The sequence below is a fragment of the Neopsephotus bourkii genome, unplaced genomic scaffold, assembly GCF_033783945.1.
Source record: "Neopsephotus bourkii isolate Nb327-2 ecotype Australia unplaced genomic scaffold, CSIRO-AGI_Nbou_v1 NB_1468, whole genome shotgun sequence".
Taxonomy (NCBI): Eukaryota; Metazoa; Chordata; class Aves; order Psittaciformes; family Psittacidae; genus Neopsephotus; species Neopsephotus bourkii.
Window position 1 is genome coordinate 272,049 of NW_026901945.1, and position 22,952 is coordinate 295,000.

The window sequence follows — 22,952 nt, forward strand, 5'->3', positions numbered from 1 at the left end:
GCTGACGCTGGCTCACCCCATTCCGTGGGAGGAAGCAGAAGGCACCGAGCTGTCACCACAGCAACAGATGTTGTCCTGCACGGCCCTGGGAAAACATGTTCCTACGGGATGCGCTTTGTTGTGCTGATCCCTGCACTGTCCCCTCTCCCCCTGCGGCACTCCCACACCTTCCCCAGGCACCAAATACGCTGAGTGGGCAGTGAAAGGTTATTCTGGGACTCCTTGACCTATTTTGGGCAGTGGCTGTGAGACACTGTGGGCAGGCAAGAAGGTTTGTGCTCTCAAGGAAGGGTGGATGGGGATGGCCATGGCAGAGCAGGGTGGAGGGAAGCCCAGGAATGTCCACAGGAATGACTGGAAGGAAATCCCGGGAGCAACCCAGTGCTTGGGGTGGTTCTGCGGACCCTTCCCCTGCAAAAGCCTGAGTGTCGAAGGGGGATGTGGCTGAACACAGTGACGGTGCCTGCCCAGAGAGTAGGGGCAGTTGTGCTGTAGGCACCATGGCAGCGTAACCCCCAGCCTCACCCTGCCTCAGTTTCCCCACTCATCCCATCCCCATCCGTGCACTGTGTGGGGAGGAGGGCGCAGGCTGGGGGCACTAAGGCAGAGCAGGGGCAGAGGTGGCTCAGGGGAGTTGTTCTCTCTCTGTGGTGGCCCCGGTGGCACATCCAACCTCAGAGCCCTGGGCTGGGACAGCTCAGCAGCAGCAGCAGCAGGAGCGTGCTTCCATGGTGCCCTGTCGTGTCAGTGCAGATGCTCAGCACGCAGCTTCCCGCAGCCCTGCGAGCATCCTCCCGGCTGCAGCACCTGATTCCAGCACCTGGGACTCCTGCATTGCTCCTGCCACACTGCCCAGCACTGCTGGGCCTCACTGAACCTGCGCTGCAGCCCATCACTGCAGCTGCCCAGCGCTGGGGCTGCTTCGGCTCAGACGCTGTTTGCTGCTGCTCGGATGCTTCCGTCCGAGTGCTGCCCCAAGCGCTGCTTTGCTCAGCCCCTTCCCTCCTCTGCTCCGCTCTTCCTGCCCTCAGGGACGGCGCCGTTTTCACTTTGGGAGCACCTGGCTGGGCACAGCTTCCAGCAGAGCTCTGCTCAGGGCAGGCTCCTGCTGCGGGGGAAGGGATAAGCAGAGGCAGAGGAGACTGCTTCAGTCTCCCTCCTCATTTTCCTTGTCAGGCCAGATGTTGCGTGGCTGAGAACCAAGTCATCTAAAGAACAGTTTGTCTTTACCGCAGGAAGTCAACACTTGAGAGCAAACAAACTGCTAGGATGGAGACTGTAGTGCAAGAATGCAGAGCAAGAACCATCTCTCTGGGGTCTGCAGGCAGCAGACGCAGTGCATAGGCTGTGAGCAGAGCCCTGGGATGGTGCAACTGAAGGCTGGGGAAACCCAGCGCCCGTGCCCACAACAACCTTCCCCTCTGTGCTTTTGCTTCCCTTCCCACTCTGTTTCAGGCTTCTTGGTGTCTGGTGTCTGGATGCAGACAGCCACCTGGAAGAGCCCAGAGACATCCATGTCCCTCCCTCCCTCCTGGAAGGCAGGGTGCCAGGGGCTGCTGGCATTGCCACATGCTGGGGGCAGGAGGAGAGCAGTGATCTGCTGCTCAGCCCTGGGGATTTTCACACTGTGTTTGCTGAGCTGCCAACCCAGGCAGGCCGAGAAGTGGCTCCGTTTCCAAGAAACCCCAATGGCCTGAGGTCCATGGGCACGCATGTGATGGGATGGTGTCAGCTGAGAGCGCTGGTGGCAGGATGGGTACACAGCCATGGCACAGCAACGGGCAAGGGACTGCCGAGCATCATGGGGAAGTGTGGAAAGGAGCAGCTGCTGGTCTGGCTGTGGGGGGGTGAAGCAACCTGAGGTGACCTGTTTGTGGAAGCACACCTGGATCTGCTGCTGCCTCCATGTGAGCCTGGGCATGTCCCTTCCCAGGGCTCTGCCATGCTCGGCACCGGTCCAGGAAGCTGCAGCTCTGGAAGGAGAAGCTGTGCCTGGCTGGTCGCGGCAGGACCACAGGAGTGGGCGCAGGACCATGGGAGAGGATGGCAGAACCATGGGAGGGGGTGACAGGATCAGCCACGCACTGGGGGCACTGCATGGCCTCGGCTGCCCCCCCGCTCCCGCTCCGGCTGTGTAAACAAGTCCCGGGAATGAGCATCTGAGTCATCGGCTGGCTCAGAAACACCCAAACATGGTAACGGGCCACAGAGCAGCTCCTCAGCAGAGCCCGGCTATAGGACCCGTTGTGGCAGCATCGCAGTGCCCATGTGGAGCCAGGGTCTGCAGTGGCCTGTGCCAGGGGATGCAGCAGCCGCTCCCAGGGCACATCCAGCTGGAGCCATGGCTCACCCAGGCAGAGCCATGCGCTGGCCTCAGGCAGCCCTGCAGCACGCTGCTGTCAGGTACCCTGGGCACAGAGCAGGACGGGTCCTGCCAACGCCGCAGCACACGCACAGCACCGGGCACACATCCCGCATCAACACCTGCAATGTGAGCAGCAGCTTCAAAACATGTCCCTTCTCCAGGGGGGGGAGTGGGGTACAACAGACACAACCAGGATTAGCTACAAGGCAAATGCCTGAAGAGACCAGCTTTGAACACAAGCTGAGCCCTGTTCTGCAAGGCTTCCTTCAGCAGCAGCACCGCACTGCTGGGGGTGGAAGCTTGTTGGGTGCCTCTGGGCATCTTGGTCTGGAGACCCAGACTTTAGAGGGTCAAAGCAAGGTAGGGGAGGGTCCAGAGTGGGGTCCAGCTGGCTATCTGCAGCTTCTGAAAATACAGGGCACGGCACATCTCGGCTTTCAGCCCAAAGGTCCTCCCCGCTAGGCCTCCTTGCTTCAGGCTACTCAAGCATCTTCTGTGGGAGCTTTTAGAGCTGAAAGTTGGGGGATTCCCAAAAGAAACAAAGTTAGCAGCAGCAGCACAATGCCTGTTCCCAGGTTTATGGCTTCAGTTAAAAATAATCAGTCCTGGTGCAAAAAATAAGCTTGAAACAGGAAGAAAATGTTCTGGGTTTGGTGTGTCTGGGAGCTGAGCCCTCCTGGAAGTGGTTTGGGCTGGAAAGTACCTGCAGCTTCTTCCTCAGCCCACCCGGGCACTGGCTTGGTACATGTGGGTACATGCATTTCCTGCTTCCAAACAATCTCTGCCCAAGACAACTGAATGGGATGAGGGGTTCGGGGTTCTTGGGTGCTTTTGAGGGCTGGCTCCTACCCCAGGGCACCTGCATGGATGCAGCCTGGGGATGGGCACGCTGGCAGCCAGACCAGCGGCTGGCTGGGCACCTGTGTGCTTCAGGGGCACTTCCTGCTCCTGCCCAAACCCTGCCAGCCCTGGAGGATCAAACCCGGCCCCAGCCAGTGCCTGGATTAATGAGGATTACAGCTTCCCCATGGTGCAGCCAAGCTGTACCCAGAGCCAGGCTCTGCTCTGCCCAGCACTCACCTACCAGCAAAGCTGCCGTGCTCTGCAGGCAGAGGGGACCTGGCAGAGGTGACTGGGGTGGACTGGTGCCTCTGGGATTCAGGACCAGGGAGGTCGGAATGCAGCTGGATAGAAACTGTCTAGCAGTGCTTGTCTTTCGACAGCACGCGCATTTGTGCTTTGGGATGCATCAGGAGAGCATTGGCACTGCTGGAGGCTGTTTTGGGGAAACAGAGAAGCAAACATACTGTTTTAACAGCTCTGCCAGGGCAGAGAGGTGACAGCCTCTGTGATTTGAGTATCAGTGGAGTGCCCAGCCCAAGGCTCTGGTGAAGGGTCCCTGTGCATGCTCACGTGTCCTCACACTCATGCTCCTTCCCCCATTAGTGTGACATGTCCACCCAGGGCAGGGGGGACGGCTCCTGGGAGAACCTGCGGCTGCAGCAATCCCCTTATCCTAATCCAGGCCCAGCTCAGAGCAGAGATTTGCAGTGTGGGCTCAGCAGGACCTCCCTCCCCTCTGGTGCTCAGCACAAGATGTAGGATCACTCACGGCCACATTACAAGAGTGGGGCAGAGCTGGAGCTGGCCAGAAATGCCACCAGGATGCCCCTGGGGCTCAGCCCTGCAGGGGACAGCAGTGCCCTGGCCCTGATCTCTGGACCTCTTCACTTCCCCTCCCCAGCAGCCCGAAGGAAACAGCAGGCTGGGATGTCAGGACAGGCAGGCGGCACGGAGGGAGCATTGACTCTTCAGCTTCCTGAAGGGAGCAAAGCCCTGGGCTGCTGACTGGAGGCCAGACTGTCGGGCTCAGCTCCCTGGCAGCACCAGGTCAGGCTGCAGAGGTGCTGGCTCTAAGCCGCTGTCCCTGTCCCTCAGCAGCCCGCAGCCCAGACCTGCTCACCACAAAACCCCTAACTTCAGGGTAACCCATCCATTAACAACAGCGTTTGCTGGAGCGGGAGGGTGGCTGGAACCTGTCCCTGAGGGGCATCCTCCCTGGCAGGGGCAGGGCTCAGGAAGGTGACACAGCCCTGGCTGTGCTCCAGTGACACCCTGCTCGGTGCAAGGCCAAGGGATCAGAGGGTGCTCTGGGGCTCTCAGTCCATCTCCAGCACTGCCTGTCCTGTTCATCCTGGACACTGAGGCACCGCAGCCACAAAGCAGAGCCCGCCCGCGCTGTGGGTGCCCTGGAGAGGGCAGGCAGACCGCAGGGCCAGCGCTCGCACTGGGGGTGTTGGTTCCCTTCCCATGGCGCTTCCTGCCCTTGGGGCAGCTGTTTCTAAGCGAAACAAGGGCGGTGCGGGTGCCAGCAGTGATGCAAGTGTAGCCAGCAGCAGCAGTGATTGTTACTGTTGTTGTTATTGTAATCACAGTAATAACAGTAATTACTCCTCTGCCGGAGCCCGGGGCAGGCAGGGGCTGGGTGTTCTGCTGCCTGCAGCCGGACTTGCAGCCCTTGGGGTGCGTGTGGGACCAGGGCTCAGGGGTATCGGCACCGGGGACTCCCACCCCTCCATCTGCCACCGGACCCGGATTCCCACCCGGATTCCCATCAGGGGCAGCCGAGCTGCTCACACCCTGCTGCTCCCTTTCAGCAGGGTCTTTCCTGCATTGCTGGAGCCTGAAGGCAGCCCAGAGCCTGCCCAGGGGCAATGAGGCTTTGGTCCCTCTGTGCATATGCCCGGAGGCACATATGTGTGTGTGTGTGTGTGTGTGTGTGTGTGTGTGTGTGTGTGTGTGTGTGTGCTGCTGCACACCAGTGTAGGACTGCGAGAGTCCCTGGGACCTTGGAGCATCCTCCCGTTGGACAGCACAGGTCCCTGCCACTGTTCCTCTGTCCTGGGCTCATGGGAGCCCAGCTCCGGTGCCCGGGATGAACACCTCAGCCCACCTGGCCACTGTCCCTTGTGCCTCCGGCCACCAGCAAAGGCCCTGCCTGCAAGTCTTGCTTTGCCACCCACTGCGCTCCCACTTGGATGCTCCCATCCGTATTCCCTGCTCCACACCCACCCCAAACCCTGAGCATGTCTTACACGCTGGGACTGATCCCCAGCAAGTGGAAGGGGTGTTTGGAGCCCGTTTCCCTGGCAGAGCCAGGGCTGGCAGGTCCTGGAGCCCCAGCCCCACGGGGCCCTGGTGCTGCTTCCCGGGCTTCTCAGCCGCTGCTCAGCCAAATCCTCTCTTTGTGCCTGGCCGGGGGTGGTGGGAGCTGAGGCGAGGAGGGCTTTGATGTGCGCCTCCGCTCGGCGCCACGGCTCCTGGGCACAGCAGGGCTGGCACCGGTGGGCCCCGGCCCGGGCGGCGGCTTCAGAGCCGCCTCCTGCTCACATCCCAGCACGGCGCTGCCTTGTTTTCGCCTGGCAAGGCCGGGGCAGCCCCCGGTGCTTGGCCCCCGCTGGGATATGTTCCCAATAAGGCTCCTGAGGAGCAGCGGGGCCAGGGGCCGCACCGCGCCGGGACTGGAGCCATGTGCTGTACAGGAGAGCAGGTACTGCCCCGGGATGGGGGGGACAGGGGAACCCTGGGGGCGGCCCAAGGGGCTGTACAACTACAAAGCCTCCGGCTCCTGCATCGCTGGAGCCGTCCAAGAAATCGGTTTAATTGGGAGCCTCCATGGGAGGAAGTGGGTCCCGGGTGGGAGCTGCGGCAGCCGACAAGCAGCCACGGTGGCTGGTGGTCCCTGGCCGCTGCCAAGTACAGCCCAAGGCATGGGAACTGGCCAGCAGCACTGGTGTGGGGCTGACACTGTGATGGAGCCAGCCTGGAGAGACCCCGCTGCTCTCATCCTGGGACAGGCTCTCTACAGAGGTCCCTCCATGCTCCAAGGAGCCCCTTCACAGCAGGACAGGACAGCACCACAGCTTGGACCTCTCCATGGCCCATGCTCACACTGCTCATGAGTTGCAGGGGTCTGACCCCCACACTTGGCTTAGCCCAGGCTGAGGGGGACATGAGTGAACAGGGGAGCTAGAAAGGGACCCTTGATGGGTGGGCTTTGCCTGCTGGAGTGCCATCCTCTGCACAATGCATTCACCCTAGCCCTGCAAATGGGCATCCCCAGCCCTGTGGTCACCCCAGCGAGGGAGGTTGGGCAGGCAGATCCCAGCCTGGACTCTGCCATTTCCCTCCTTGACACTCAAACTTCCCACAGTCCAAAGGTCTCCTGCTGGAGAATGAGTAACAGGGTGCCGCAAGCAGCAGCCACTGGCCCAGCACTGGCAGCTCCTGCCCCCCAAAGCCTCCCCTCCTGCCCACAGGAGCACCTTCCCTTGGCACCAGCCCAGGTGTGGCGGCCGCATCACCACACAGCCTGTGTCACCCCGATGCCCTGCCCCACGGAGTGCTTTGGGTTGCTGCAGGGAGGGCAAAGGCACCTGAGGGATCCAGTGCACCCAAGAGCATCCTTCCCGACCAGGCTTGAGCTTCCTCCTTAAACAGCGCTGAGTTTGCTGCTTAAAAACGGGACAACACTGCTGTGGCTCACCAGGATGCTCCATGAGCCCCGGTCATGCCTCTGTGACCTCTTTGACAGGAGGTTTAGCTGTGTTTGGCTTAAAGGTGGCCAAGGACTACCTCTGACCTTGCCAGTGCATCTTCTGCTGTAGGGATAAATGCTCAAAATGATTGAGGGGAGAGCACAGACATGTTCAAGTGGAAATTTCTCCAGGCGCAGAGGGGACAGGCTGGAAATGTGTTGGTTTGCACTGCTGTAAGTACAAACAGAGCCCAGCACATCCTCCAGGAGCCTGGTGGCTTCTTATAGGCCACATCTTGCCACCTCCTCTGAGCCTTGGGTGCCCCTGGTGCTTGCTGCAGTGAGCGGGACTGACATGGCCTCGTGCCTGGGCACCCCTTCTCCCAACACCAGTGAGATTCTGCAGGAAAAATGAAGCCCCAAAATCATGGCAGGGACCCTGTTGTCTCATCCCACAGCCCGGGAGGTCCCACAGATGTGGGAGATCTGCTTTGAAGGCAGCCCTCAGCCCTGGTGGGGTTACAGCAGGCAGCAGCACCAGGCAGAGCCTGGGCAGTGGCCAGTGCTTCACTGGCCATGTGCAGTCAGCGGGTGCAGGGGGGCTCACACACAACAACCACTGCAGCATCACCCATTGCAGCCCTGCTTTCTGCCCATGCCCCTGCCCCAGCAGCATCTCCTCACACTGACCCACGGCTGCGATGGGAACAGGGACGAGGGCTGGGCCGCTCTGGGGTGTCTCGTCTGTCCCCTGAAGCAGGTCACCCTGCAGCAGGTCACAAGGCAGTGGGGTGGCCTCACTTGCCACCAGCTGAGTCAGCAAAGGCTGTTGTGGGACCGGTGGGAGCTGGCACCCTGCCCAACCGGGGCTGTTTGTGTTTGTTCGGGCTGTTGTGTGTCCATTCCTGTGCTGGTGGCTCTTGGGCAACCTCCATCCCGGGTAATCATTGACAGGGCTGGGAAGGCTGGGGCACAGACAGGACAGACCTCCAGCCCCAGCCAGGAAACCTGGGTGCTGAGCTCAGGGGAATTTTCCATGGCACTGTCTGGAGATAAACTCAGCACAGAGCTGACCCCAGCATCACCCACAGCGAGGTCACCGGTCAGCCCCCTGCCCCGTCCCGCAGGCAGTACTGGGTGGCAGCGGGATGTGGAGGGACAGGATGGAGAGCTCAGCCTCCCCAGGATGCAGATGCACCCTCTGTTGTGCCCTTGGGCTGCTCCCAGGCGCAGCGCTGATGTTTTCCACTGTGGGCAGAGCGATGGGCAGTCCTGGGGCAAGGGGGACAGGCTGAGCCCCTCATCCTCCGGGGACCCGGTGCCTCCTTCGAGATGGAGACAACACCTCTTTGGCTTGTGCTTGCTGCAAGCCCCAGCAAAGCCTCCCAGAGCCTGGTGCCTGGGTTTCCCACACTGATTTTCCAGGGTATTATGCTGCTCCTAATGATCAATTAAAGCAAATTGGCCAGTCCCGCAGGCCCCTAAATCCTGGCTAATCCCTGGCACCTTCCCTAACTCCCACTGCTCATTCATTATGTGGCAGTCCCCTGGGTGGAAGTGTTTACTCCAAGCGTGGCTCTTCCTACACAAAAGCCGCCTGGGTCCCTGGGCTGTTTGTCTGGGTTTGAGAACTTGCTGTTTCTAATTGTTTTATTTGCTCCGGTGCTGTTTGCTCTGAATGAGTCTCCCTTTCTTGGCAGGAATGAGGAAGTTCACTTTCTTGGGAACATTTTACTGCTTAGCAGCCTCCTTATGGCCTCTCATAGATCCCATTAACCTTGCAAGGGAGCAATCACAACAGCTCTGGCATGGGCAGTCAGGAAGAGTCTCAGGTTTTCTGTGTGTCTGGTGCAGCTTTCCCCCTCCTGCGTGACCCAGCCGGTTTCCTCCTTCCTCAGCTCCTCTTGTAACAGATGCAGTCATTTGACATCACCTCCCGTTTAAAGCAACTCTCATGCCATCTCCTTCCCTCTCTTCTGCTCCTCTGTGTTCGGCTCCTTGAGGCTCCATCCTTCCTGTGAAGCTGAAACCCTTTTGTGCCTGTGCAGCAGCAGCTCCCACCACGGTCCCAGCGCTGGGAGGTGTCTATCCAGAGGGCTGTCCCAGCACACAAAACCACCTCGCTGTGGGGACAAGGCTGGGGCTCCCATGTGGTGATCCATAGCAGGCTGCAGGCAGATGGATCCTCTCTGGGCTCAGTGAAAGGACAGCGGTGCTGCAGCTCCCCAAGCACGACACCCCTCTGCCACATGCAGGGATCTTAAGGGACAGCTGGAAGAGAGCATTTGACCAAGCTGCTGCCCACAGGCCACCAACCGTGTAGGTGGCCAGTGATGCTGTGGTCCATGAGGATGCAGGAAGGACACCTGAGGGTGCAGAGGAGGACCCACCCCGTCAGGCCCCCCGAGGCAGGCAGGGAGAGGTGCGGTGCCCAGGGCTGGCAGTGCCGCTGCCTCAGCCCAGTCTCTGGTGCTCCCAGCACGCCGGGGCCGCTGCAGCCCCGCTGCCAGGCAGCTGTTGCTGTTGTTTCACTTCCTGACACCGGCAAACACCGGGCGCTGGGCAACCACAAACCACCGGGGAACGTGGGGTACCCCCCTCAGCACCCCTGCCCTAGGCCTCCGCACCGCCAGCAGCCCCGTCCCTATGGCACGCAGCCCCTGCCCTCAGCAGCGGGCTGGGCTCCTGCTCCAGCAGGTCTCCATCCCACCTCAGTGGGGCTGTGGGGATGACAGGGGTGCCAGTGCAGCGATGGTGAAGGGCACGGCTGCAGTGTGCCAGCACTGGGCCGGTTTGCCAGCAGCAATGCCAGAGCCTGGTCCTGGCACAGGTGTGCTCTGAAACAGCTCCCCTTCAGCCTCATTCTGGCTCCCCACAACCCCATCCCCAGCTGGGAACCATCTGTAGGAGCATGGGGGCTCCACCTGTCCCTGTCCTGGGGAAAGCAGCTTCCCAGGGGACCAGGAACACTGCAGAGGGGAAACTGAGGCATGGCAGGAAGGCAGGAGCTGCCGAGCTGCAGGGAAGGAGGTGGGGTGCACACAGAACCCCGGCTCTGAGCATCCCCCCGGCCCTCAGCCACCTCCTGGGCTCCTGTGCAGCCCTTGCCGACCCTTGCACAGACTCCAGGCAGGTCTTGCTCCTGCCATGCACAGATCCCCACTGCACGGAGCCACCACTTGCTCGCCGCTGGCAGCCAGGACTTGTGCTGCTCTCCATCAGAAACCTGTTCTGTAACACGGCTTTCTCTTCCCCAGGGGTCCCAGCCAGCCTGAAGTGGGCTAACCCCAGCCTGGCTAACCACGGTGCTGATCCGGATCCATGCGGGGAACGATCTGGGCTTCCTGGGCTGCATGGAAAATCCCAGCCACTGGTTCATCTGGAGGCTCCCGCGGGGCTGGGCTGGGCTGGGCTGGGACACAACGTTCAGGAGCAGCAGGAACACTTGCATAAGGCCGACTCCTTTGGCTGCAGCTGTCTTCCCACATGGGTTCTGGCAATGCGGAGCCCGGTGGGAGAGAGCAGGAGCGTGCAGGGCTGAGGGGAGTCACCCCACATACACCTGACCCCCGGGTGGATCTCCAAACCGGAAAGAGGGAAAGCGTTTTCATCCCAGCCCCCTTCCCCTTCCATCCCCATCTCATCGCCATCCCTCACTCATCCTCATCCTCCCCACACCCCCAGCCCATTCCCACCCCACAAGAGCCCTGGTCCAAGGGGAAGGTGTGGGTGCGCAATCATCCTCCTCCCAGCGCCCCATCTGCACAGCCGGGGCAGGTCGGGGGTGCCGGGTACGATGTGGAGCCGGGGGGCTGAGCCGGGCAGCCTCACGCCGGAGCCCGGCCCTGCGCGGCCGCTTCGGGCTCTTTCCAAACCAGCGCTTTCTTAGAAGCTTCCTGCTGTGGCCCTTGGCCCTCGGAGCGCAACCGGCACAGCGTTAACCCCGCAATGCCCACGGCCCCGCCGCACGGCCCCGCCAAGCAGGGCAGGGGGAGCTGGGGCTGCTCCGCCGGTGCTGCGTGCGCTCTGCCTCCTGATGGAGGCTGGTGGGGGACCTGGGGTGCCCTCAGCGCCCTCAAACCCAGGCCCTGGAGGCAGAGAGCCAGGGAGCTCGGAGCCAGGGCACAGATGGGCCCTAATCGCTTTGGGGGCTGCACAATGTACCCCATCCTCCAGGGGCTGGGGGACGTGGCATACAGACAGAATGGGAGGTCTGGGAAGGGTGTTTCCAAGCCTTTTCCATAACCAGAGGGTCTGGGAAGGATACAGGGTGCCTTTGTGCACTGTAGTGGTGTCAGAAGACCTCCTACAGCCCCAGAAGCAGCAGTAGCTGGGGAGCAGGCTCTGTGCATGCCAGGGATGGGGGGCAGCCCCTTTCCCATGGCTGCTGCACCCCATCTGTGCTGGGTGCTGGGCCCAGGGGTTCAAGTCCTGCCCCAGGAGCAGCTTCCAGCACAGCCCCGGGGCTGGGCTCAGCCCTGCAGCTTGGCAGTGGCTGTGCCCACAGCAGGGTGGCATTTCTGGTGCCATTGGCTGGCACAGTGTCACACCACGCCAGGGGCAGGCTGTGGAGGGAGGCTGAGTCAGAGCAAGCGGTTTGGGATGGTTGGGTCTGATGAGCAGGGTCTGCTGGGTGCCATCACCCCCTGCACAAGGCATGCAAGGACTGCGGGGCACCCCAGAGCCATTGGGAGGGAGCAGAGGATGAGACAACGCAGCAAACAGGGCTCCAGTCTCTCAAATGCAGCTGTGTTTGAGGTGCAGCAAGGCCAGATAGGGCACAGAGCCATCACTGCAGCCCAGACCTTCCCCAGTGCAGAAGGATGGGCAGAGAACAGACAACTCCCCAGGAGCTGGGAGCCCAGGAGCACCCCAAACATCCCCTGCAGTGAAATGGGCAGTGCAAACACAGCTGGCACCCCCCTGCCCTGGGGAGCAGCCCCTCCTGGAGGGGCTGTCCCACCCTGGGACTGGCAGCACTGGGGGTGCCCCTGCAGCTTGCTGCAGTGCCTGCATGTGCAAGGGACGTGCATGTACATGGTATGGGGGTCTCTGAACCTGCTTGTACACACAAGAGTGCAGCAGGGAAAGCAACCACACACAGTATTTGCACTCAAGCTGCCTGTGCGAGGCTGCAGCTGTGTCCCAGCACCGGGCAGGCAGGACAGGGAGGGGAGAGACACGGTAACGGTTTTGAGCCTCACAGCTTGTGTTTTGCTGTTTATGTGCTGTTTCCAGGGCTCCAACCACCCAGCGCTGCCCAGACTCACTCTGGGCGGGGGCTGAGCCACCCACATCAGGGCAGGGATCTGACATACGGTGAAGCAGCAGCAGCAACACGGGGCAGCAGCAGTGCAAAGCAGCACTGCCAGCAGAGCAAGGCACATCAGCTACCCCAGGCCTGGGGCACTTCCAGCCCCTTCACTGCACTGGGGACACCTCCAGCTGCCCCAGGAGTCACATCCAGAGTATGAAGCCTCAGAAGACACTGCAGCTTAAAGCATCCTGCCAGAGCAGGGCTCTGCTCACAGACCTCCTGGCACCCAGCAGCCTTAAGAGCTCACCCAGACACCATACCCACACACCACCCCAGAGATGGAAGGGGTCCCTTTTTCCCCCTCTTCTACCTGCCCCCTGGGGTTGACTCCAAGGCTGGCTGTACCTTAGGAGAGCACTGGGGCACCCCCAGCCCCTGTTCAGCTCTGCTCTATCAGCTGACACATCCTCTGACCCTCACACCATGTTCCATGAACAGATCAATGAAACAGCAGAACAAAAACACAGAGAATGTGCAGAGCTGGGTGTGCAAAGGGCTCTGTGCAGCCCGAGAGCAGCCTCCTCCCTGCTCACACCCCTGGTCACAGCCATGAACCCAAGGACAGTGACCTCTAGGCTCGGGGCTCCTTTCCCTACTGCATACCTAGCCCCTTGAAGGGACCTCCTGCTCACATCACCAAAAGCCCATCTTGGCTGAAGCAGAGCTGTCCAGAGGAGACTGATCCCCCAGCAGGTTTGCAGCAGTGTGCTCACCAGTCCCATCCCAGCAAGCCCCATGCCCCAGTGCCCCAAGCTATCCCGTTCCTGGCCACACACACACAGCTTAGGGCGCACATTTGTATAAAAAGTAAAGTTTATTGCCATTTCTACCTAGATTTACACAACTGTGTTACCACTTGTGACGTCAAGAGAGACGTCCCGTCGCTTCCCAGGGGGCTGGCCAGGGAAGGTGGGGAGCAGAGGCCAGCTCCCGGAGTGCAGCCCCTGTCGTGGCTCTGCTCCACAGTCCGCATCCTCGCAGGGCTGCCGCACGGCTCTAACACAGTGGATGCCAGGGAGGGTGAATCTATCCCCTCCTTTGTTCCACCTGCAGTGCTGGCCACCCCATTCCAGCTGCTCATGAATCCAGTCCTGCCTGGAACACCCCAGCTGCAGAGGTGGGCATGGCTGGCCCAGGGCACCCCACAGCCTTGTGGGCACCACTCATGCACGTGTTTATACAGAGATACAGCTACAAACGATGCCCGAACTAATAACCAAGCTTTTCTCCTTGTAATCCCCACACTGATGTGCGTACAGCCATGCACTACGCTGCAGCTGCCACCACTGGCACTGCTCAGGTCAGGTCGGGGTTCCAGCACGCTTCAGGGTGGCTGGTGGGACAAGCCTGCATTGCTCGCTGAACAAGGTCTTCCTCCAACATCGGGCTTTGCCAGACAGAAGCACCCCCTGCACGGTGCAGAGGCACGGACGCGGCGCACGCTCCTTCCATCCCTGCATTCCCATTCACCTGCCAGCAGCCGCCTGGCACTGCCGGGGTGTTGCGATGCCCAGGTTCCCATCAATGTGCCCTGGCACACGGCGGTGGTTGGGTCTCCCCACAGAGGAGCATCCCGGTGCGGGACGCGCTGCTGGCTCCAACGGCCGGCCAGGGTCACCCGGGGGGACACGGCTCCGTGCCGGGGTCTGGCAGTCCTTCGTGTGAGATGAAGGTGGAATCAATTTGGCAGGAGATTAAGTAGAAAGAGTTCTGTGGCTCTGCCCACCCCAAGGACAGAGCCACCTTACACCGCAGAGCCCCCTGAGTGCTGGGCTGGGGCAGCCGCTCCGGGGCTCTGATCCTCGGGGCACAGGACCTCGGTGGGGAGCCGGGACTGGAACTTCTCCAGCTGCTCGGGGCTCGCCAGGGTCTTCAGGAGGCTGTTCTCACGCTCCAGCTGGGAGTTCTTCTCCAGCAGTTCTTTAATTTGCTCTTTCAGGACCTCCACTTCCTCCCGCACTGCATACATCAGGTGATTTTTAACCAGATCCTGCAAATGGCCGTTGGAGGGAATGATCATCCACTGATCTCCTGAGCACTATGCCCTTGGGCTTTCGCACATTCTGCCACTAGCCAAGGGCCGCAAAGGCTTTTCCCAAAGGCTGTCCCCCCCCTCCGCATCCTCAGCACTCTGGTGTAACCCCCCGTGGCCAGCATCCACAGCATCCCTCAGGTCCCCTGTCTCCCAGGTCTCACTGCCTCAGGATGCACCCCTCGGGGGTCGGGCAGGCTGCAGTTCCCTATCACCAATGCGACCCGGCTCGGGTACCCTCACAGCCCTGAGGGTCCTGCCCAGGCCCCCCCGGCTCCCTGCGCACTGCGGCGTTACCGGAGCCAATAAGCGGAGCAGCCGCGAGGGCAGACAAAGGAGCTGCTCTGCCCAGCAAGCGGCTGGGGAGCCAAGACCCTCCTCTGGAGAGCGAATCCACCCGCAGAGCGGGGAACGCCTTCGGACAGAGCCCCCAGCACCCATCCCGGGAGTGAGGGTCCCCTCGGGCAAAAGTGCCCGGGGAAGGTGGGGAGGATGGGCACTGCAGCTCACCATTGCCTGCTCGATCTTGTTATCGATGGCCACCACGCTGGCTCCGGAGGCGCTGGAAGAGAGCAAAGAGGACAGTGTTAGCAGCAAAGAACCCCCTTCCCGGGACACCCCCACCCTGCCTACACCGCACCGGCGCTTCTCCCTCATTGGGGAATCAATGCATGTGGACACCTCCCCTCCCCATTCACCCCATCTCCGGCGGGAGGGATACCGATACGACGGCCGGTACCGTGGCTGCCCCTACCTGTTATCGAGCTTCACAGAGATCACGTCGCCCCCGAGCAGGGAGGAGAAAAAGGAGATGGAGAAGTTGTGGAGCTGATAGACAGCCACCTCCATGGGGGACTGGTACATGCCGGTGCTCATGGCTGCGGAAGGACCCCAAACGAAGTGCAGACAGCAGACGCACTGCGGCTCAGCCCCGCCGCTCCGCTTATATCCCCCGGGTCCGCCCCGTCGGGCGGTGCCAGAGCCAATGGGCCCGCCTAGCGCCCCACAGCGCCGCGTCCGGCGCCGCACCCTGTGCTCCATTACTACACCCTGTACCCCCGTACTGCACCCCGCACCCCGCTACCGCGCCTCTGTGCCTCCCCGTTGCACCCCAGCGCAGCACGGCAGCCTCTCACTGCAGAAATTACCCCCCCCTGCATAGTGTCCTCGCGTCCGTGCTCCCCTTGTTTGCTGCGACCAGAGTACTGGCGCCCCAAGGCACCAATCCCTGCACGCCTCATCTCCACCTTCCTGCGCTCCCCAAGTAACCGCGATAGGGGTTCACCCGTGGGGGGGTCTGCTTAGGGGACGGGAAGAGGAGGAAACACTTTGAATGTGGGGTGCGCGGGCCCGCAGATCCCACACCGCAGCGCAGGGGGGGTGGCAGAAGAGAGAGGGGCAGCCACGGGCTTGCAAAGCGAAAACGGGAGCGGGAAAACAATAGGGGCGCGCAAAAGAAACCAGTGAGCGAACCACAGCCCCACCGCGCAAATCGAACCGGGTACAAACCAAACAGGGTTCAAAACAAACCGGGTACAAAACAAATCGGGTACAAACCAAACCGGGCACAAAACAAACCGGGTACAAAACAAACCGGGTACAAACCAAACCGGGCACAAAACAAACCGGGTACAAACCAAACCGGGTTCAAAACAAACCGGGCACAAACCAAACCGGGCACAAAACAAATCGGGTTCAAAACAAACCGGGTACAAATCGAACCGGGTACAAAACAAACGGGGTTCAAAACAAACCGAAGTGCAAAACAACCCCGACCCCGCCCGCCCTTGCGTAACCCCCGCGGCAGGGGGGCGGACTCGCGGCCAGGGCCGGCAGCGCCGCCGAGCGGCCGCCGTGCGCGTTGCACACGCGTGTGCGCCACAAGCGGGTGCCCCCCCCCGCACCACGCCGGACCCGCGCCCGTGCCTGTGCACGCACGGAGGGGGCAGGCGTCCAAAAGCACCCCCGGCAGCAAAGGGGGAGCTGGGAGGCGCTGCCAACCATGGGCGATGCCCCCCCTGCCCCGCCGCCACCTCCGGGGCTTATCTCTGCCCTATGGACCTGGATCTGGAGCTGGACCTGCAGCCGGACCTGGACCCATCAGGACTTTGAACAGCACCTGGTGGGTCACCTGCTGCCCCCCTTCCCTGCGGGGCTGATGATGAACCAGACCCCCCAAGAGAGGCCACACCACAGTGCAGCATCCGCAGAAGCGCTAGTGCACATGTGCCCCAGAGGTGCTGCAGAGGACCCCAAATCCCCTGATCCAGGGGGTGCTGATGGGGCCAGCACTTGGCTGGTGGGTGCAGGACAGGGAGAGGCCTGAGGAGCCCCAGCGTGGGGGTGCTGCCAGTCCCTTTTCTCAGGGAAAGGGCTAAGGGGGGCTGAGCAGTATTTCAGCCTCAGAAAGGGAAACTGAGGCACAGCACAGCATGGCTGCTGCTTAGAGCACATCACTTCCAGCTCGCTCTCCAGCAGTCATACCCCAGCTTCCCACGGCAGGATGAAAACTGCAGTGCCTTGGGCGTTGAAGGCCACAGGCACCCCGGCTGGGACACTGCTCCCCATGAACCACAAGCTGGGCATGTGTGGGTGCCTCAAGACACACCGGTTTGATGTGGGGATGCGAGAAAGCATCTTCTCCTCTTTGGTGGGGACACTGCCCATGGGATGGCTGTTTCTCCGCAGGGAGAAGCGTGGGACTCACTCATCCCCCTGTCTGCAGGGGGTGATGCACATCCCGTGTGCCAGGACCAGCCTGGCCCATGCATGGCAGAGAGCGGGCTTTTGCCCCTAGCCCCGGGGCTGGTGCGTGTCCCCCCCTGCCCGCGGCCAGGCCACACTCACCAGTCCCTCCTCCTGAAGAGGCTCGGGGAATACGGCGGCTGGAAGGCCATGCCGGGCCCTGCGACGCGGCTCCGGCCCCTCTGCTCTCCGGCAGCGCTGCGGCAGTGCCGCTGGTGGCAGGGACGGACGGGTGCCGGCCACATCCCGCGGCCACGGGCACGGGGTAAACAGGGCTGCATGACCTCAGCCGTGCTCAATTGGCTCTTTCAGGGCCCGACGTGCCACCCCGAGCCGTGGGTCCGAGCGGAGAGCGGGGGCCGCCCCCTCCACGGGCACATAAAGCCGCTCTCTGTGCGCCAAAGCCGGGGTGGCAGGCGGTGGCCAGGATGACAGCCCCCGTGACATGGGTCATGGCTCTGTCCTCGCGGCTAGGATGAGCCCAGGCCACCCAGCCCGGGGGGGGTCGGTGGCTCAGTTGCCTGTTGGGGCTCAGGGATGATGCCCGTCTCACTGCACTGAGGGCAGGGGATAAAAGGGGACGCATTTTCTCTTCCACAGTTGGCACGTCACCGGTTGTGCCACCTTCTGTCTCTTGCAGAGGTGGCCAGACCCCAGTCTGCCCCTAGCTCTGGCAGCTGTGCCTCAGTTTCCCCACCAGCTGTACTATTGCATCCCCAGTCCTGCTCCAGCCCTTTTCCCAAAGGAAAACTCCTCTTAGTGCCAGTGCCCAGGGGCTCCAGGATGGACAGACTGGTGCCTGGCTGGTGGCTCTGGCCCCGTGGCTCTGGGTTCCCAGGCCCTGCCTGACACAGTGCTGCAGCACTGAGGGCTGGAGAGAAGCTGGTGATTTCCACGGCTGCTGGAGCGAGAGCTCTGTGCTCCAGGAGGAACCCGCTGCAGCAGTGCCAGCTCCAACACTTTTCCCAGGGATCTGGGACTACTGCAAAAACAAACAGGAGCAAGCGGCCGCCTCCCCACCGCTCTCCTGGGGTGTTTCCCAGCCCTGCACAGCCCTGGCCACGGCCATCGCTGCTGGGGCCGCGGGCTCCCTGCATTGAGGCTGGGAAGGATGCTGCCCTTCCACGTGAGACCCCGGCGGAGGGGCACTTTGTAGGGACGCACATTCAGGGGGCTCTGCGTTCCCTTCCCAGTACTTGATTACCAGGGAGTCCCCAGGCAGGAGCAGCAATGCTGGGCACAGGGGATCCCAGACCACCCCCTGCAACCCCTCGTCCTGGCACCCACTCTGGGTTCATGGCTCCTGCTGCAGACACTGCCGCTGGGTGCCCACGAGCACAGGCACATCTTGCAGCCAGCACACACACACGCACAGAGGCAGGTCCTGCATGCACATGCACATGCACGTGCACACCCTGTAAACACAGGCACACCCACACCATGCACATGTGTGTTCTCTAGCCCGTATGGGCATGCTCCCTACACACAGATGCACCCCCTGCCTGCACTCACACGCACTTGTGCATGCACGCACCCTACAACCCCCACTCCTGCATGCACACCGGTGCATCCTGCACATGCCCTGCAGATACCCCCCCCCATGTCAGACTGACAGCCAAGCACACCTGCGTGTGCACACATGGTCTCAGCGCTGCTCTGCAGGAGCACCTCAGCTCTGCCCTTGTGCACTCTGAGCCCATGGGGCAGCCCCACTGCAGCCCCAGGGTGGGAGCAGCAGCTCACAGCTCTCCGCTGCACCCTGCTCTCTTGCTCGGCATGCCCCAGGGATGCGCTTGGAGCCCTGTGGGCTGTCCAAACACCTCCCACAGCAGCGGAGTCCTGCAGGGGCTCCAGCTGGGTGCTTAGCGGTGGAGGAGCCCTTTCCCAGCCCCCTGTGGCCTCAGCAGCCGCCTGTGCTGGGCTGCTGGCCCCACTCCAGTGGGGATGCTGGTGGCCACTTCCTCTCCCACCGTCCCACTCCTGCTCCTCCAGGTCTGGCAGCAGCAGGGCAGAGTGAGCAATGCCCTCCCTCGCTCTTCCTGAAGCACAGGGGGCCATGGACTTGCTCTCTATGGCACCAGCAGACGTAGTGATGGGTGCCTTGGAGTGGGCTGAGCCGGAGGGGCCAGTGGTGAGAGCTCCATCCCTGGGGCAGCAGCACAGCAGCTCTTGCCTTGCATGTTCAGCTACGGGAGGTTCATCAGGCTCGTGCCTATGGTTATTTTGGGAACAATAAGAGCAGCCGTGACAGGGTGTAATTGTGACACCAATTGTTGCACTCTCTGGGGGAAAAACCCCGTGGCTGTCATTGAGCAGCTGGAGAGCTGCTGGCACTGGTGAACAACGAGTGTCACCCCAGCAATGGCCCTGCAGGATACCCCAAAGCTGTTGTACCAACACCTCAGCCACACACAGGCTGTGCCCCCGCCCGGGGGATCCAGCCCCAGTGGCTGGGTGATGTTTAGCAATAACCCCTCCCCTGCAACAGGACTTGGGGGGCAGAGCTGAGCCTGGCTGGAGCACAGGATGACAAGGGATGGGATCACCTCTCACCCCCTGGCACCCCACATCAGCCCTGTGCTGTGGGTCAGGGGCACATCCCCACAGCCCCAGGGATGAGGCGCTGAGTGCCATGAACTGAACCTGCACCAGGCACTGCGGAGCCACACACTAAAGGATGCCTTCGCTTCCTCCATGCTCGTAGCAGCTGGAACAGTGGCTGCAGGAGCCGTGCTGGCCCCTCAGCCTCTCCCCCTGCTCCTGGCCACTCGCTCTGCTCCGTGGCAGCGTTCCTGGCTTGCTGGCTCCCAAGGACTCAACTCAATGGGAGGAAGGCCCTTCAGAGGGTCCGAGGCGTGGGAAATGTTTATTGCCTGGCCCCAGAGATGCTGGAGAGCAGCACAGGGAAGGCGTGGAGCCAAAGCTGCCCAGGCTGCTCCACAGAGCCAGCTCTGCAGCTCCCAGGGTCACAGCAGAAGGGAGAGGAAAAGCCACTGCTTGCAAACACGCAGCTAAGAAAACTTTGCCTTCACAGCCTGAAGGCCTGCAGCTGTGGCTGTGCAGGCCAAGAGGATGGGATGCCAGTGCTAGGGCCAGCCAAGCCCTGCAGGACCTGCCCGAGGGGTGGCCGGGCACATGGGTGATGGCTGGGGCTTGGAGCCCACAGTGAGAAGGGCTGAGGTTTGTGGAGCTCCGGCACTCCCAGCCTTGCCCTGCAGCACTGTCCTGGTGCTGGGCAGAGGTGCCTGGGCTGCCCACAGGCAAGCAGGTAGCTGTGTCACCTTGGCAACCCCTGCCCAGCATCCCAAACTGTGCTCAGCCGGCAGCTGAGCAACCGGGAGCCCTGGGACACAGGGGCCTGGTTCATGCCCACCGGAGCCTTGGAGGGCTCATAAGTCCAACAAGCCAGGGCACATGCGGCTCCAGAGCAGAGGGAAAACCCTCTGGGTACATCTGTAAGTGCCCAGGCAGGCGCACAAGCAGAGCCAGTGCTGCCGGCCTCCCCAGAGCCAGTCCCGGGGGACAACAGAGCAACGGGGAGGGATGGAGGGGGCAGCCACGTTTGCGGCGCTGGGGAAGCCTGGGGAGGGTTTGCAGTGGCCGGGCTGACGGGGAGCCCGCATGATCCTGAGCACACCGGGCAGAGCAAGCTGCTGCGGGCAGCACGGCCGGGCAGGGAGTGCCGGGGGCTCCTCCGTCCTGCAGGGCGGGAGGAGGACGGAGCCCTGGCACGCTCCGTGTCCAGCTGCTGGGCTGCTTCCTCTGATAAAGGTGCTTGGCTGTACTCCCAGTTCTGGTTTTCTGGCGAGCGAGTGCACCCCCAGCCTGCTGGGAGCTGTAGCTTTGCTCTCTCCACAGCTCCCCTCTTCTTCCTCCTGTGCCCCCACCTCTCAGTGTGAGCTGCCCCCCAGCAGCAGCATGGGGAGGGGACGGCAGAGATGCTCTGACTCGGGTCACAGCCCTCCCCACGATGCTGTGTGTAGGAAGACACCAAGGCCTCAGCTTCCCTGGCGTGCTGGGCTGGGAGGGAAGAGGAAGAAGCTGACCTGGCTATTTCCAGCACTGGACCACGCAGCCCAACCTCCCGCCTCGCCTGCTGGTGACACCAGCCCCAGGCTGCTGCCTGCCCAGCTCAGCAAACCCGGGCACCCCAGTGCTGCCGGTGCAGGGTCCCCCAGCCACACCGTGTCACTACAGCACAGCCCAGCAAACCCCATGGCACAACCACTCGCACCGTGGCCGGCACAGTCAGGGGTTCGCGGCTGCGGGGACTTGAGGGTTGAGCCTTCAGCACAGCTCTCAGCACAAATCTGTCAGCAAAGCTGCCTCTCACACCCCGTGGGGTGGAGCCCCATAGATGAACCCCATGCTATCACCTCCCTCGGCTGGCCATGCCCTGCCCCGCAGGGCTCCTGACAGCCCAGGCTGTGAACTTCAGACCTGTCCTGTCCTCGTTTTGCCCTGCGCTGTATCATCTTGGGCAGTCCCAGCTGGATCATTCGCAGGTCTTGGCTTTCCCTGGTCCAGTTTCAGGGAACTGGGGTCAGAGTGGATGTGACTGTGATGCTGAAGGGACCCCCCCCCTCCCCCTGACAGCACGTCGGTGCCCCAGAACCTTGTAGCTTGGGGTGTGCAGGGGGCACAGCCCTGGCTCTGCCCCCCAAGCTGCTAGCTGGTGCAGCACCAGCTTCCCTGGAGATCCCCAGCCTGGCTGAGGAACCCCAAGGCATCTGCCGAGATAAATCCCAGCCCGCGCTGGAGACGGGCGTGTGTGTTCGGCAGCCTCGGCAGCAGCAGCTCCTGCCCTGCAGCTCGCCCATGGGAAGGGAACGCGGCTCCTTGTATAGCGCAAGGACAGAGACTGGGAGCTGCGAGAGGAGCTCATCGGGATCCGCGCAGCCTCTCCCAACCCAGACTAATCCACGCCCAAGGAAACCCCCAAATCCTTCACCGTCCCCTGTGGGCAGACACAAGGCGGGGGGGGTGAGGAGCGAGCCTGAAGCCGCTCCGTGCCGGGAGCAGCCGCCGGGAGGTCAGGCAGGGACAGCTCCTGGCAGCCGCGTTAACACCGCGCTGGCCTTTGCGAGGAATCCCGGGCACTTGGAGCCGGGACGCTGCGTTACCTCGCCGGCATCTCTGAACAATAACAACGCCAAAGACACCCAGCTGCTGGTGGGGATGTACCTGCGGTGCTGCCGTGCCTCGGGTACCTGCCCTTGGCTGCCCTTGGCTTGTGCCAACCCCTGCGGACAGCCTGAGCCTGTCCCCTGCCTCCGAAGCAGCCAGAGCTCTCCTGCTCCACACCACAGGGAATCACTGGGATGGTTTCACTCAAGGTCATGGGAATGTCCTGTCCTGCCCATCCAGGCAGAAGGGCTGGACCCCACCTGGGCCTGGGGCATCAGGGACAGCCCCAGGGCTTCTGCTCTGCCCCCAGAGTTGTTCTGCAGCAGAAGTCCCTCAAACATATTCATATATATACATATATATATAACTATGCAACTCCAAGAACACAGGATGACAAACTCCTGTCCCGAAGCCAGCAATGCGTGGCACCTGGATAAATATAACTCAGAGCTCATGGGTAAAGCATGGCTCTGGGACAGGTTGCAGACTTGAACACTTCTCCAGCCCTTGCCCTACAGCAAACACCTCAGAGGACCCTTTGCCCTCTTCAAACGGGGTCTCAGTCACTTCTCAATGGCAGGATCTGCCCCTACACCCATACACACGCATCCCCTGGCTGTGCCAATGCATGCCCTGAACCCTCCATCCCACCCAGGTCTTCTGCCTGAACATGGAGTCGGGTTTAACCCACTCTGTGCTGGGAGGTGGCTGGGGCAAGGAGCACTCCAGGGGCACAGGGTGCCCTCAGAGGCACTGCCCACGGCATCCATGCCTGTGCTGTGTGCCCAGTGGGAGCTGAGATGCCACCTGGACTGTAAGAGGCTTTCCC

General features: G+C 62.0%; 1 protein-coding gene across 3 annotated transcripts in view; it reads right to left on the reverse strand.

Annotated features, from left to right (window-relative positions):
- TSC22D3 (TSC22 domain family member 3) overlaps window positions 1-22,952 on the reverse strand; it is a 120,547-nt gene that overhangs the window by 92,376 nt on the left and 5,219 nt on the right. The window contains exons 1-3 of one of the 3 annotated variants that reach the window (XM_061368991.1): window positions 15,006-15,191; window positions 14,762-14,813; window positions 13,158-14,209 (exon numbers count right to left, since the gene is read on the reverse strand). In XM_061368991.1, the coding sequence (XP_061224975.1) occupies window positions 13,964-14,209; window positions 14,762-14,813; window positions 15,006-15,127 (420 nt within the window). In that variant the 5' untranslated portion in view covers window positions 15,128-15,191 and the 3' untranslated portion in view covers window positions 13,158-13,963. Of the gene's footprint in view, window positions 1-13,157; window positions 14,210-14,761; window positions 14,814-15,005; window positions 15,192-22,952 lie in introns of those variants that run through there. The other 2 variants (XR_009727776.1, XM_061368990.1) reach the window with 2 other exon arrangements.